This window comes from Rhinatrema bivittatum, chromosome 2 (genome assembly GCF_901001135.1).
Source record: "Rhinatrema bivittatum chromosome 2, aRhiBiv1.1, whole genome shotgun sequence".
Classification (NCBI taxonomy): Eukaryota; Metazoa; Chordata; class Amphibia; order Gymnophiona; family Rhinatrematidae; genus Rhinatrema; species Rhinatrema bivittatum.
The window spans coordinates 288004654-288021843 of record NC_042616.1 but is presented as its reverse complement, the minus strand read 5'-3'; the positions used below and the strand labels follow the sequence as shown (position 1 = coordinate 288021843).

General features: G+C 41.1%; 1 protein-coding gene across 1 annotated transcript in view; it reads right to left on the bottom strand.

Annotated features, from left to right (window-relative positions):
• Positions 1–10173: 10173 nt before the first annotated feature.
• Positions 10174–17190, bottom strand: part of CUL1 (cullin 1) — a 359727-nt gene continuing 352710 nt past the window's right edge. The window contains exon 22 of the mRNA XM_029589582.1: positions 10174–10780. Coding sequence (XP_029445442.1) covers positions 10700–10780 — 81 coding nt within the window. The 3' untranslated portion in view covers positions 10174–10699. The remainder of the gene's footprint in view (positions 10781–17190) is intronic.

The window sequence follows — 17190 nt, the reverse complement described above, 5'->3', positions numbered from 1 at the left end:
TATTATCCATGACGATATCTAGATCCTTTTCCTGGGGGGTGATTCCCAATGTGGAACCTTGCATTATATAGCTATAAATCAGGTAGCTCTTCTCTACGTGCATCATTTTGTACTTGTCCACCTTAAATCTCATCTGCCATTTGGATGCCCAGCCTTGCAAGTACCTCTGGCAATTTCTCACAATCCTCTTGTGACTTAACAATGCTGAATAATTTTGTATCATCAGCAAATTTGATCACCTCACTCATTGCTCCCATCTCTATATCATTTATAAATATGTTAAAAGCAGCAGTCCTAGTACAGATCCCTGGAGCACTTCCCTATTTACCTTTAACTGAAAAAAAAAATTGACCATTTAGCCCTATTCTCTGCTTTTTTAATCAATTCATAAACCTCTTCTGTTTCCATTTATCATTTGAAAAATGAAAGGTTCCAAGAGACCGAAGAGTAGATGCAATACAGATCTACAATGACAGGAATAAAAAGGAAGCAGAAAGTTACAAACCTGCTAGTTTAACATCAGTAATGAGTGAGAAAATGGAAAGACAGAATGGTGAAGTACTTTGAAACTAGCAGGTTATACAATGCCTTGCAAAATTTTTCACACCCTTGTACAGTTTTCACATTCTGCTGTCTAAAAAAAGAGAATTCTCTTGAAGTATGTCTACCATTGTTCTTTCAGAATGAAAATGTGGGGTATGTTATGCATTTTGAGTTATATTTTTAGAGTGAAAGACATAAGGGGGTGAAGACTTTTATAAGGCACTGTATTGTACAGGATCATCAGCTTCTTTGATGAAGTAGAAAAAATTATATATCAGGGAAGGTGCAATAAATGTCACTGACACTGTTCCACAGAGAAGACCGATAAGTCAAGCAAGCACGTCTGGAGTTGGGGAAAACAAAGTTTAAATTGTAAGAGAAATTGATTGAGCCATAGAACCTAGGGTGGTCAATGGGGTCCACTGGTGAAGGGAAGTGACCAGTGGGGGGGGGGGGGGGGCACATAAGAGTCACTACTAGGTTCAGTCCTCTTGAATGTTTTTGTAAGCAGCACTGGGGAAGGGCAAATATGCTGAGAAATTAGTACTTACCTGATAATTTCCTTTTCTTTAGGGCAGACAAATGAATCCAGAACCAGTGGGATGTACCCAAGCTACTCCTGAATAGGGTGGGAGGCTGCCCAAGGTCCACTCAAAACTTAATGTGCAAAGGCTGCATCCTCCCGGGCCTGCACATCCAGACGATAATACCTGGAAAAGGTGTATAAGGAAGACTTCGTCACAGCTCGGCAAATGTCGATGGGAGACAATTTAACTTCTGTCCAGGACACTACTTGAGCCCTAGTAGAATGAGCCCTAACCTTACTAGGCAACGGTTGCTCAACATCCACATACAAGGCCATGACTACCTCCTTAATCCAGCAAGCTATCGTAGCCCGCAATGCTGGCTCACCCTGTTTACTTCCACCATGAAGGACAAACAGGCGATCCATCTTCCTGAGAGATCTAGAAAACTCCAGATCTCTCACAATAACATCCAAGGAATGTAAAAAGCAATATTTCTCTGCATCTCTCTCCCTATCTAGAGATGGCAGGGAAATGGACTGATTCAAGTGAAAATAAGAGACCACTTTTGACAAAAAAGAAGGAACAGAATGCCCCTGCAGTCATTCGAAGGAATGGCACCTGGCAAGACAAGGTCTACAGCTCGGATATTCTATGCGCAGAACAAATCGCCACAAGAAACACAGTTTTCAGTGTCAGTAACTGCAAGGAAAGGATACGCATTGGTTGAAACATAAGAAATCCAAAACCAGACAGACTCCCATAAGGGCACCGGTAACTGCAAGGGAGGACGAAGATATTTCACTCCTTTCAAAAAATAGACCACATCTGGATGAGTAACAAGGGACCACCATTCACCTGACCCCAGAAACAGACAAGAGCCACTACCTGTACCTTTAAGGAATTAAGGGCCAACTTTTTATTCAATTCATCCTGCAAAAATTCCAAAATGAATGGGATCTTAACCGAACATGGAAGAACCCCTAGATCTTCACACCAAGCCTCGAATACTAGCCAAACCCACACATAGGCTAAGGAAGTGGAGAACTTTCTTGCTTATAGCAAGGTAGCAATCACTGCAGTAGGATATCCATGCTCAGCAAGCAAGTCTTCTCAAGGGCCATACCATAAAACAAAATAGAGTCGGATCTTTGTGAAGAACAGGCCCCTGATGCAACAGATTCCTGTGCGCCAGAAACTGGAGGGGAGAGTCTACCAGGAGCCTTTGCAGATCTGCGTACCATGGTCTCCTGGTCCAATCTGGTGCCACCAAAAGCACCATCCCTCTGACTCGTGACTCTCTGAACCATTCTGCCCAACATGGGCCACGGAGGTAAAACATACAGCAACTTGTCCTCTGGCCACTCCTGCACAAAAGCATCCATGCCCAATGACTGTGGATCTCTCCTCTGACTAAAGAATCGAGGAACCTTTGCATTACGAGAATTCTCCAGCAGGTCCAGAAATGGAAGGCCCTAGCAATCCACTATTAGCTGAAACGCCTTGTCCAAGGGTCCAGACTCTGCCTGTTGAAAAAGTCTGCTCTTACATTTTCTTTTTCTGCAATGTGTGAAGCTGAGATTTGCTGAAGATGCAATTCTGCCCATTCCATAAGTTGTCTATTTCATGTGAAACTTGCTGGCTCTTGGTTCCTCACTGCTGAATAATGTAGGCCACTGTCATTGCATTGTCTGACATTATCCAGACTACTTAACCCTGCAAGCTGTCGCTGAACTGCAAGCATACCAACTGGACCGCCTTGGCTTCCAGCCAATTGATGTTGCAGAGAGACTTCTGTACTCCAGAGCCCTTGCGCTGTCAGTTTCTGACAGTGAGCACCCCAACCCTGGAGGCTCACATCTGTCGTGAGTACTAGCCCATCCAGTGATTTTATGGAAACCCCCTTTCTTAGATTATCTGCTTGTAACCACCACTGTAGTTGAGAGCAGACCTCCATCGGCATGTGGAGCCAAATAGCATAGTGCTGAGACTATGGGCTTTGAGACAGTAGGAAGTGCTGAAGAGGACGCATATGCACCCTCGCCCATGGCACCACTTCCAGGGTCTTCGCCATCAATACGAGCACCTGCAGATAGGACCACACAGTCGGGCATATTGTGTTCAACAGACAGACCTGCATCAACTTCTGAATACGACCCTCTGGCAGGAAAACCATCCTCTGCTTTGTGTCGGACCAAACACTGAGATACTCTAGTATCTGAGATGGCTGAAGACTGCTCTTGGCCAGGCTCATCACCCAACCAAGCTCCTGCAACAAGGAGATTACCTTGTGCGATTATCAGGAGGCTCTCTTCCAGAGACTTGGCCAGAATCAGCCAGTTGTTCAAGTACGGGTGTACTAGAATCCCATCCTCTCTACCACCACCACCATAACCTTGGAAAATGTTCTGAGCATGGTGGCCATACCAAAAGGCAGCGCTTGAATCTAATGACGTGCCAGAACCATGAATCGCAGAAAAAGTTGCTGCTCTAGCCAGATGGGAATATGCAGGTATGCCTCAGACAAATCCAAGGAGGTCAGAAACTCCCGACTGCATGGCCATTATCACTGAGCGCAAGGTTTCCATGCAAAAATGAGTCACTCGCAAATGATGCTTGACCTCTGAGATCCAGGATGGGATGAAAAGAGACCTCCTTCTTGGGCACAAAGAAATAAATGGAATCTCGGCCCGTATTTTCTTGAGACATGGGCACTTGAACCACAGCCCTCAAACTGAGGAGCCTCGACAATGTACACTCCCCATCACCTGCCTCTTCTGTGGGGAGTGGCAAGGACACATCATGTCCCGAGGAACACTGTGAAATTCTAGTGCATATCCATCTTGTATCACCTCCAAGATCCACTGGTCTGACATGATTTTGACCCATCTCTGATAAAAGAGAGAGGCGACTCCCTATCTCCTGTTCCCAGAGGTGGGTCGGCACACCTTCACTAGGAGGTTTGGGGGGTTCCACTACCAAGCCTGCACCCCTTCTGGGCTGTCTGGGATGAAAGGACTGAGACCTACCGAAAGGTTGAGTCCTCTCAAAGTCCGCTCCTCCGTAGGGTCGAGTCCGCTCCTCCGTAGGGTCGAGTTAATAAACATGTGGATAAAGGTGAACCGGTAGATATAGTATACCTGGATTTTCAGAAGGCGTTTGACAAAGTTCCTCATGAGAGGCTTCTAGGAAAAGTAAAAAGTCATGGGATAGGTGGCGATGTCCTTTCGTGGATTGCAAACTGGCTAAAAGACAGGAAACAGAGAGTAGGATTAAATGGGCAATTTTCTCAGTGGAAGGGAGTGGACAGTGGAGTGCCTCAGGGATCTGTATTGGGACCCTTACTGTTCAATATATTTATAAATGATCTGGAAAGAAATACGACGAGTGAGATAATCAAATTTGCAGATGACACAAAATTGTTCAGAGTAGTTAAATCACAAGCAGATTGTGATAAATTGCAGGAAGACCTTGTGAGACTGGAAAATTGGGCATCCAAATGGCAGATGAAATTTAATGTGGATAAGTGCAAGGTGATGCATATAGGGAAAAATAACCCATGCTATAATTACACGATGTTGGGTTCCATATTAGGTGCTACAACCCAAGAAAGAGATCTAGGTGTCATAGTGGATAACACATTGAAATAGTCGGTTCAGTGTGCTGCGGCAGTCAAAAAAGCAAACAGAATGTTGGGAATTATTAGAAAAGGAATGATGAATAAAACAGAAAATGTCATAATGCCTCTGTATCGCTCCATGGTGAGACCGCACCTTGAATACTGTGTACAATTCTGGTCGCCGCATCTCAAAAAAGATATAATTGCGATGGAGAAGGTACAGAGAAGGGCTACCAAAATGATAAGGGGAATGGAACAACTCCCCTATGAGGAAAGACTAAAGAGGTTAGGACTTTTCAGCTTGGAGAAGAGACGACTGAGGGGGGATATGATAGAGGTGTTTAAAATCATGAGAGGTCTAGAACGGGTAGATGTGAATCGGTTATTTACTCTTTCGGATAGTAGAAAGACTAGGGGACACTCCATGAAGTTAGCATGGGGCACATTTAAAACTAATCGGAGAAAGTTCTTTTTTACTCAACGCACAATTAAACTCTGGAATTTGTTGCCAGAGAATGTGGTTCGTGCAGTTAGTATAGCTGTGTTTAAAAAAGGATTGGATAAGTTCTTGGAGGAGAAGTCCATTACCTGCTATTAAGTTCACTTAGAGAATAGCCACTGCCATTAGCAATGGTTACATGGAATAGACTTAGTTTTTGGGTACTTGCCAGGTTCTTATGGCCTGGATTGGCCACTGCTGGAAACAGGATGCTGGGCTTGATGGACCCTTGGTCTGACCCAGTATGGCATTTTCTTATGTTCTTATGCTTGGATCTCCTAGCACGACATCTCATGCTAAAGGAGCGCAGTGTCTGCTTCTTATCCTCCAGCAACCAAGGAACTGGAGACTCGCCCCACTTATTGGCCATTTTCTCCAACTTACTCCCAAACAAAAGCCAGCCTTTAAAGGGCAAATTTGTAAGGTTAAACTTGGAGGTCACATTGGCTGACAAATTTCTCAGCCATAACGGACGCCTGGCTACTATTACTGGTCACCCCTCTGGCTAAGGTGCGTATCAAATTGCAGCCTGCATCTGCCAAAAAGGCAGCTGCTGGCTCCATTACTGCCCTGGAATTCACACCAGATTCATCAACCTCCTGAGAGAGAAGTAAACAGGAGTGAGCCACCAGGGAACAAGAAGAAGCTATCTGCAAAGTCATTGCCACTGCTTCAAATGCTTGCTTAAGGATGGCCTCAGTCCTTCTATTCTGCACATCCTTTAAGGCCTCTCTCCTCCCTCCACAGGGGTTGTCATCCGCTTGGAGACAGCACACACAAGCACGTTCACTTTCAGAAAACGCAACCGCTTTCTCGCCTCTGGATCCAGGGGGTACAGGCCTTCCGAAACTCATCCCCTTTTGAATTTAGCCTCCGGGGCGCCCCACTCAAGATCAATCAATTCTTGAATGGCTTCCATTACAGGGGAGAAAGGAAGAAAAAAAAAAAAGAGGCTTTATGCAAAGAAATCAAAATGAGATTTTTCTTTGGCTCAGACATGGATTCAGCCCCAGGGACTCCCAGCATCTTTAATGTCTGGGAAATCAAAGCCGGTAAACTCATCTCTATGAAAAAACCGTAACATAGTCCTATACAGTTCCAATCCTGGAGAACATTTCCCCATCCTCCAGGAAGTAAGGACCGGCTTTATCATCCGTGCAATACGGGTCCTTATCAGGAAGACTGGCTGCCAATGTGGGTGTACTTCAGTGCTTAACCGCAGCACCAGGAGTGTGGGAGATCACCACGTGTGACTCTGACCTGGTAAGACTGGTCAAGGCCAAGGTCTGAGCCTGATGAAAGGATTGAAATCCTTGAAAAAATTACACCCATGAAAAGAAAGAAGGATCTATGCCAAAACCAGGAGGCACCTATCCTGTGCCCACTGAACTACCTTCCCCCGCAAATGAACCAGTTAAGGGAGTTCCAAGGTCAGGTGCCCCTTCTGACACATCTTTACCCAGGTCCTCATCAGGCTGGGAAGAACATGGTTTAGTAAAATCAGACGAAGGCAATTCTCCCTGGGCCTCCAAGCAGCACTGGCATAAGTTAGAGGGAATGCAGGCTGAGATGCTCAAATGTGACAAACAGCACAAAGGGTAAGGTGCTTAGGTTTCTTAGCTAAAGGCGCCAATCTGTCAGTATGCTTAACAGAATACTGAAAGGTGTGCGACCAGCTGAATTCACATTGTAAAAAAAAAATAGGTGTCCAAAATTTAGGTGTAAAAAATTTAAGCGTACAACCCTTGCCTTGATGAGCACCCAAAAACTTGAGCACCCTCAATGACACCCAGATTGAGCATACAGGGAAGTGTGCGCCTAAATTAGATACTGCTACCAACTGGACGGTCAAGCAGGCATCCAACTAAGCGTCCAAAAACTGGGTGCACAACTGAACACAAAGCCAGAGGCACTTGCACGAACTGACAGTCCTGAAGAGGGCAGCCTAATTTGCAAGAAAACGTGCAAAAATGCTGCCGCGGCTATCACACGGCACACAGAGAAAAGCCTAAGAGCAGGACCTAGCCCAAAAGGCTGCCTACGTCCCCTAAAATCCCTTGGAGGTGGGAATGAATGTCAGATCAATGTGCCTAGCACAGAGACTAGAGGAAGCACTACAAAAAAAAAAATCCTTTTTTTTAATTTACCTGAGCTCAATTCATCCTGGCTGAGTACAGAGTTGGCCTCCGGCTGTGGGGGGGAGAGGGCATATATCGTCACCACTGCACTCAGCTTTCTACACCTGCTGCCTTTCAGCAGTTTCAACAGCTAAGTCCATGACGGCTGAAAAACCAGCTACTGGAACAAGGCACTCATCTGAGGGTCCACGGAAATCACCTCAGGAATTCTCAGCTGGGGGAGGGACCATTTGGTATCACTACAGGAGAGAAGGGCAAATTAAATTTCCTTTTTCTTTCTCCTTCTAAAACTTGAAGCAATCCTCAGTAGGGAGATGCATGTCCACCATTTGCTGGAGACGGAAAATACTGGCAGGCTGATGTCACTGCAGGGGTATATATACTATGATGTCAGCTTGCTCCGTCCCCATCTGCTGGTAGAGGTGCATAACCCACTGGTTCTGGATTCATGTATCTGGACGCTAAGAAAGGTGATTAAAAAAATTGGAAAAATTGTCAAAGGAATGGCAACTATGCTTTGAAGCAAAAAAAAAGCAAAATCACGCGTTTAGGATGCAAAAATCCAAAGGTCAACTACCTTTATGGAGGTGAAGATCCAGAAATCATATCAGGAAAGAGATGTAGGGCTGTCAGTGTGTAAAAGTAGTTAGTAAACCTAATATACGTGGGTGCACAGAGTAGTAGTATCTTTTTATGGATTTCTGTGAGGCCCCACATTAAGAACTATGTTCAGTTCTGAAGACCATTTCTAAACAAGGACATTGACAAAGTAGTGGCAGTTTAAAAGAAGGCCACCAAAATGGTCTGCACACTATAAGCCATACATAGAGAGACCGATGGAGTTAAAGATGCTTTCTAAAAGAATGAAGGAAAAGGGGAGATTTTGATACAAACATTCAAATAGTTGGCAATCTTCAATAAAGTACCAGAAGGTAGCATTTTCCACAGGATGAAAAGTTCAGCACCAAGGAGTTATCAATTGAAGCTGAAGTGAAGAAAGCTCAAAAGGTACGTGAAAAAATAATTTCTCACCAAGATAATAGTGGACACTTGGAGCAGACATTCAGTAGGGGTTATAAGAGCCAAAACTGACAATTCAAACATACATGAGATATATACAAAGGGACATTAGTGGCAGAGGGAGGGATATTTCTGCTCTTCCAGTACATTTTGCAAGATGTAATTTCCCATGTTAGGCAGTGCTTGGAATTTATACTATGGGACAATTATTTGATGAAGGCAAATTTATGTCGATTAGAGAGTTGTAGTGACCTACAGTGCTATCAATACCTCAGTTTTTCAATATTTCAGCTCAAGGCTTTGTTTACACAAGTTCCATTGAGGATGCTAAAGAGCAGAACCCTATCCACTTCTAAAAGCGTGGCCTCAGAATTGTTCCTTGGTATAGTTGGCACATGTGGAATCAAGCATTGGCTCTGGCACTAAGCATTCTGGTACATGGAGCAAACAATGGCTGAAGAAAAGAACATCTAAGGAGACCAGCTAACATCCATTAGAATAGGAGTGGGCAACTCCAGTTCTCTAGTGCTGCACGTCAGTTGAGTTTCAAGATCTCTGCACTGAATTTGCACAAGATGCATTTGCATGTACTGCCTCTACTGCATGCAAATGTATCTCCTGCATATTCATTGTAGACATCCTGAATACCCAACTGACTCGCAGCACTCTAGAATTGTAGTTGCCTACTTCTCTGTTAGAAGGTAAAAATAACAGATGTATGTATCAGAATCCACCCTCAAAAAACGTACTTCATGAAACTAAGAGGAGTAGGATCAGAGAACCGGGAAGGATCAATAAGTCACCATAAAGCGTAGGTGAAGTCATCTGACCGTGCTGACACAGACCTAGTTCTCAATAAAGACTTTACATAGCATGTACGGGAGTCCCCATGTATGTGCTTGCCTCATGAGCTCCGCAGTTTCTTTCAGAGCTTCAACTTTAATGAGGTAGTCAACTCTCAGGAAAGTGGGCAGATGTTAAATATGGCAATCCTGCTGTCTACGGAGAACCCTGTTTACATGTAAGCAAACCTGAATTATCTATCAACAAGCAGGCATGAATAAGCCATAATGTGTGGGGAGTCACAAGTTGAGGATTGTAGCGAACGGTCTCCAGAACTGAACACAGTATCCAGATGAGGCCTCAGCAATGACGTGTCTAGGGCCACTATCACAATGGTGAGATCTCATCTGGAATACTGTGTTCAGTTATAGAGGCAAAATAGAAGCAGTCCAGAGAAAGGTGACCAAAATGGTGTTGGGTTTGTACCAAAAAAGCTGAGACTAAAGGACCTAAATATGTATACCCTGGAGGACAGAAGAGACAGGAGGGATATGATGCATACTTATAAAATACCTGACAGCATAATTTCATCCAGGTTTCAATCAGCAGGAAAGTGAGATCAGATATTCTCACCTGAGCCCAAGTCTTTGGCTCACATGTAGAGCTAAAGCCTCAGATCAGACATTTTCCAATGTGTTTCAGATTTTTTTCCAGTCTTGTTTGAAATTATTAGCTGGCTCCTGCAGCATAAGAAATGTAGTTCAGAAAGCTACATTTCCACCTATGCAAATGGTCTTGGTCTTCTCAAATACCTTATATGGATGCTAGTTAGTGAAAAACAATTGTACCTTTTATCATAGAGCTAGCCAACTAATTACTTAATTGCCATTCTTGCCAAAGTTTCTTTTTTTGAGCACCAAAAACAAAGTACTCCTCAGAAAACCATGAACAGCAGGAAGAGGAGGTAAAACAGGAACGAATTGCTTCATAATCATTATTACTTTTATTTACATTTAGAAAGATGGAACTTAAACCAATAAAACCAAATGAAACTTGTACAGAAATCTTTTAATTTGTTTTTGTTTTATTCATCACACATTAAAAAAAATGAAACACACTATACAAATGTTCGTTTTGTTTGTTTTTTTTATAGCAGATTACACATAGGTCCATTCAGACTTGCTCTCAAAGTGCTGCCAACATTTATAGGTGCTGCCTGTGACAGCCATTTATCATACGGCCAATGTAATAGATTTAAATGCAGAGAGGCAGTAGCATGCAACCCCCGATGTTGGTGGTTTGATTTCCTTTCTGTTTTTAAATTAGGTTAAATGGCGTCGGTGTCCTTATTTCCATATTTACATACTTGAAATAGATCAATCCTGAGCAGTTCCAATGTAAATCTGATGGGAGTCCTAGTCTCAAGTTCTTTAAAAAGGGAGGTCCAAATGGCAGCACGCTGGCTGCTATGAAGTCCGGTTGTTTTCATTCCTTCCATCGCATACTGTAACTATTTTCTGAGTGTCACACAAAAGAAGTTTATCACCCAGACAACTGCTAAAAAATAAAAACGTTAAGCCAAGTAACTGTACGTGTCCTTTTCCCCGTCCACACGCTCCAGATATTCCTTCTCAATCAGAATGTCAATGCATTTCTAGAGAATTAAAAAAAAATTAAAAAAAGGGAAAAAATAAATAAGGTGGTTTTTTTTTTTTTTTGCATAAGACTACAGGAACACACATGAAAACATTTTTGCCTACTAAGAAGTTTGGTGGATGGCTGGGAGAGTTTAAGCATTCTGGTACATAAAGTAGCAAGGTCAAGAAGCTGTTATTTACAGGTCACACAAGCCTAAGGAGATAACCTTCACGTTCCACCAGAAAATAGTACAAAATGTTTCCATTCACTTTCTTCCCCCTTCACAATTTTTATATTCAGAAACCCTCCATCCACCACACTAATTGGCACAGTACATTCCCCGTCTTTTGTTGTCCTAACTTAGCACAGAAATGACTGGTCATTTGTTACTATGATTGCATTTGGAATGTAAATGTAAAAAAAAAAAAAAAAAAAAAGACCACATTTGAAGCACAGTTCCAAACTCCAACAGTGAAACACTAATATTAAACTAGGCAGCAAAGTCTGTAAACCAGATAGTTTTGAAGAAAAGTGAATGAAAACTTGACATGCATTCACAGAATACTGAAGCCTGGGACATCAACCTTATTTAATAGAAAATGCACTACCTAGTACTACTATAAATATCATACATATTTAAAACCTATACTTTTTGGAAAGATGGCTTCATTTTAAACAAACAAAATAAAACCAATTTTGGCTTAAGGTTGGATAAAATGTAAAATGAAAAAGAAAACAAAATCCAAACCTTTCACTTATATTATGATTAGAAGTAAAAGCCCATCCAAGGATAAGGAAATACTGTTAAGTGCATAACTGAGATGTGTGGTAGTAGAGAGCAGGCTGGGTACAAGTGTACTGTATTGTAGTAGAGAGAGGAATAGACAATTTAGAGAGAGGAAGAGAGAGCGGGGAAGAGCTGGAGAGTAAAGCCAGAGAGCTCAATTTTCATAGAGGGGCAGAGCTGGAGAGGATAGGAAGGAAAGAGATGGTGATGATGATGCAAGTGCAGGGCAATTGTCCTCTTTATTATAGTTAGATTATATCAAATAAGGACCATCATAAATTAACTCACACAAAAAAACAAGTTTGTATAGAGTCCAACAGCATAAAGATCATACAAGAGACTAAATGCTCAGTAGAATCTATATGGGTAGAAATCTCATGTGTTTTGGGCAAGGATATAGTGATAGGAGTATATTACCATCGACCTGGCCAAAATGATCAGACAGATGATGAAATGTTAAGAGACATCAGGGAAGCTGGTTTGGCAGTGCAGAAATAATGGGAGATTTCAATTATCCCAATATTGACTGGGTAAATGTAATTCTTAGATTTAGATTTTATTAATTTATGAATTGCCTAACACAAAAGAGGACTAGGCGATGTACAAAGGAACATACATAATAAAATGTAAAAACATCAGGATATGCTAGAAACATAAAATTCCTGGATGGAATAAATGAGGGCTTCATGAAGCAATTGGTTCAGGAACCGAGAGAGGGAGCTATTGTAGATTTAGTGGAATGCAGGATTTGATGAGAGAAGTAACAGTGGTGGGGCCACTTGGCAATAGTGATCATAACATGATCAAATTTGAACTAATGACTGGAAGGGGGACAATATATAAATCTACAGCACTAACACTAAATTTTCAAAAGGGAAACTTTGATAAAATGAGGAAAATAGTTAGAAAAAAACTGAAAGATGCAGCAGCAAAGGTTTAAAGTGTACAACAGGCATGGACATTGTTTAAAACTACAATCTTAGATGCGCAGTCCAGATGTATTCCACGTATTAAGAAAGTTGGAGGGAAGGCAAAACGATTACCAGCATGGTTAAAAGGTTAGGTGAAAGAGGCTATTTTAGCCAAAAAAACAAACATCCTTCAAAAATTGGAAGGAGGATCCATCTGAAGAAAATAGGAAAAAGCAAAAACATTGTCAAGTTAAGTGTAAAACATTGATAAGGCAGGCTAAGAGAATTTGAAATGAAGTTGGCCATAGAGGCAAAAACTCATAATAAAAACCTTTAAAAATATATCCGAAGCAAGAAACCTGTAAGGAAGTTGGTTGGACCATTAGATGACCGAGCAGCTAAAGGGGCAAATTTTTAAAGGGCTGCGTGTGCATGTTATAAAATCAGCGCGTCTGTGTGAGTGCGCTGGGAATTGCGTGCACTTTTAAAAATCTACCCCTTAGGGAAAATAAAGCCATTACAGAAAGACTAAATGAATTCTTTGCTTCTGTGTTTACTATTGAGGATATTGCGTAGATATCGGTTTCAGAGATGGTTTTCAAGGGTGATGTGTCAGATGAACAAACAAATTTCTGTGAGGCTGGAAGATGTAGTAGGCCAGATTGACAAATTAGAGTAGCAAATCATCTGGACCAGATGGTATGCACCACAGGGTTCTGAAGAATATAAAAAATGAAATTTCAGATCTATTAGTTAACATTTGTGACCTGTCATTAAAATCATCCATTGTACCTGAAGACTGGAGGGTGGCTAATGCAACCCCAGTATTTAAACAGAGCTCCAGGGGCAATCCGGGAAACTATAAACCAGTGAGCCTGACTTCAGTGCTGGGTAAAATAGTGGAAAATCTTCTAAAGATGAGATTTGTACAATGTTCTCTCAACCTAGCTTGATGGACTCTCTACCTGGGCAACATCAAGCTAGGTTGAGAGAACATTGTACAAATCTCATCTTTGTGTGTTTCCTCACTCCGAAGGACATCAAATCTTTACAAGAGAGCACTGTTCTGTTTGTACGTCTCACTCTGCATGGAAAAGTGGCCCTTAACCCCACACTACTACCTAAACCTTACCACGAGTTACTAGGTGGGCCTCCTATAGTATACTCCTACCACTATACCCTTGCCCAAAACACTTGACATTTCTACCCATATAGATTCTACTGAGCATTTAGCCTCTTGTATGATCTTTATGCTGTTGGACTCTATACAAACTTGTTTTTTTGTGCAGGTTAATTTAGGACCTTGTAGATAGGCTCTCTCTCTCTGGTGAAATGAGCAATTTGCAGGATTATTGTGATATTACCACAAAGTGCGAAAAGTTAACACATTTTGCAGTAATACTTATGTGAAGTGCTAAGATAACGCACATTGCAATAAATAGGCTATTACCATAAAACACCCCCCTTTTTATATTGCATGCGATATTTACTGCTTTTTGATAAATCTAGGCCTAAATTTGTTAATAATATTAGGGCTTTAAATGGCTCCTTGGTTAGGACCACAGCAGAAATAGGGGAGGTGTTGAACTGTTTTATCAAGATTTATACACTGAAGAGGCTCCAGATTTAGGTTGCCAAACTGATTTTTTTGGCAAATCTGACCCTGCCTCGGTTATCTTCCTCCCAGGTAGACAATTTGAATCAACCAATCTGTGCAGGAGATTTCACATTATAAATGAGCTGAAACTGCATAAGTCTCCTGGCCCTGATGGGTTGAACTCTTTGTTTTATAGGTCGATTAGGAAACCCATTTCCACTCAACCGGGTTATACCAGAGTCTGTGTAGGTAGCGGCTAGCACTCTTTTGTCTAAACCCGGGAGGGATGTAATGGATCTGGGTTCCTATAGGCCTATCTCTCTGCTGTTAAGATTTATGCTAAGGCCTATCTCTCTGCAGTTAAGATTTATGCTAAGGTTCTGGCCAACAGACCAAAACATCTCTTACCAGATTTGATTTCCCCTGCATAGACAGGTTTTGTTTTTGTTAAGAAACCTAACAATAACATTCAGCATTTATTATTGGTGTTGGAACTTTGTCATATCCAGAGAGTGGAAAATCCTCTCTTGATTAATTTGATGCAGAAAAAGCCTTCGAAAGGGTGGCTTGGGAATATTTATTTATGTCCTTACAGGCTTTTGGGTTTGGGGAAAACTTCTTGTCTGCTGTTCAAGTGTAATATTAATCTACCCAGGTTTTTATCTGTGTTAATGGTATGACTTCTCCATTGTTTACTTTGGGGAGAGGAACAATAACAGGGCTGCCCGTTATACCTGCTTTTATTTAACTTTAGAACCTTTGGTATGTAAAATCATGCAGGATACGGCCATCACTGGGATACTTCTTGGTTCCACTGAGTTAAAGTTCCTACTGTTTGTAGATGATATGTTGATGGTATTAATTAAGGCTAGGACTACTTTACATTTGCTGTTAAAGAATATTTATAAATTTGGTTCCTTCTCTGGTTTAAAATTGAATTTGTCCAAGTCAGAGGCTCTGGACATTGGTGGACACTTACGTGCCTTATGGTCCAATTTCTCTCTTACATGGGCAAAATATACGGTTAAATATCTAGGGGTCGAAATACACAAAACTCTGAGCACTTGGTATCAATGTAATATTACATCTTTGCTACAGGATTTTTAGCAGAAACTTCATAGTTGGAGATATTTTCCATTATCACTACAGGGTCGTATGGTCTTGTTAAAATGATCTTGCTGCTCAAATTATTGTTTTAGCTTCAAATGGTACCCCCTTTTTCTTGCAGAGAAAGGATATTCTACTCTTTCAAAAAATGTGCTTTCAGTTCTTTTGGAATTTTAAACAGGCCCAATTGAGGTTCTCCATTTTCTCAACTCCTAAAGATAATGGTGGGTTGAGGTTTGCACAACTTCAGTTTCATAACATAGCTTGCCTTTTGCAAATTCTTCGGGAATGGATAAACCCACAGTCTGCTTCCAACAATTTTATGGTGCGGATCGAACAAGAGTTTGTGCAGCCTTACCACATAATGTATCTACTTCACACATGTTTTACCTTCCATATTTTTCATTCTTTATTAATAAATTCCATGAAGAAAGGTTGGCGTTTTCTACGGTAACATTTTGGACTTCCCTGGTATTTGTCCCCTTTTTTGCCTTTGTGGGAAACCTTCAGTTTCTGTCTAGTTGGGGAATGAAAACTACTCCGTTTTCTAAGGCGAGGTTGGTTTATATTCTTTCATTTATTAATCTTCAGGATGGGAAGATTCGTTCTTTTTCCAATTGTTGTCAACATCTTTCCCTTTCAGCATCAGATTTTTTCCAGTATTTACAAATTGCCAGTTACATGAAGGCACTGCTGGTGACTGATTTTAGAAGTCTGACGAATGGCCCACTTCAAAGATGTATGCATCTGTCTGCCAGGTCGAAGGTCTCCGTATCATTATTTTATAAATTTTTGTATTTGTCTACTTGCTATACTACTTATTCTCACTTAGCAAATCTCTGGGAGAAGGATCTTGATTGCTTGCTTACAGAGTATGAGCTCTGTGACTGTGACCATCAGGTGGGACAAGCAGCGACAGGGGCATGACATTGGGAAATTCATGCAAAAAAGTTTGCATACAACTGTCTTATGGCCACAGAAAACTTATATGGCAGGTTTAGCAATATAAGTCCCAATGTTGTCTTAAATATTCTCAACACAAAACTACCTTACTGCAATGTTTATGGAGTATACAGTAATACACAAATTTTGGAGGGCTATTAAGAATTTCTTTTCTGCTATTAAAGTATCTGTTTCCATGTGGTCTTCAACCTTTTGTCTTTTGGGCCATATATGGTTTTGTCTGTAAAGCTATCAGATTCTATGCTTATTACGAAAGTATGTCTTGTTGCACTACGTTTAATTTTGACTAATTGGTAAAATGATTTCAATCCGACTGTTGATCAGTGGTCATCCTTTATGTTGGACTTATATTTGATGGAGCACCAATCTCTGCTGAAATCCTCAATGAAGAAGAGAGCAGCTAATTATAGTATTTGGGTGCCCTTTGTGAAATCGCTACCGAAAGAACTGAAGATTATCCTCCATTCATCTAAGAGACTTTGAGAGTGCACACTACTTAATATAGCATATAATTAGTATTTCTTTGTATTTCTTGGTTCTTTTAATTCAACGTCAGAGTATAGGGTGGGGGGAGGTTGGGAGTGGAAGCGGAAGGGGAGTGGGGAGTTCTGGGGAGAACATAAAGGTGTATTTCTTGTTTCATGTGACCATTTGTTATATAGTTTGGTTTATTTGAAAACCCCAATAAAAATTTTTTCCATAAGTGCAAGTTATTTTGATTTTTCATTTGAGATCATTCACTTCAAACCAGGAAACATCTGAAAACTGTGTCAGGATTTAAGCTTCATATCCAAGGGCAAAATGAAGAAAACCAAGTTATTAATGGAAAGCCTCAAATTGGACAGAATATAAAAATAAAACCCTACATTTTTGCTCTCAGCTATTCTGAGAATTTTCCAAGGCTTGATTTCTAGTCTGTTTGCTTTTTTTTTTGTGTGTTAATTAAAATAAAAAAATTCCTGGAAAACTTTTTACATCAGTCAGAATTTAGGCATAAAACAATCAATTTCTAATATCTTTGTTTTAAATTTTGCATGATACACAGTTCTTGTTAGCTACCA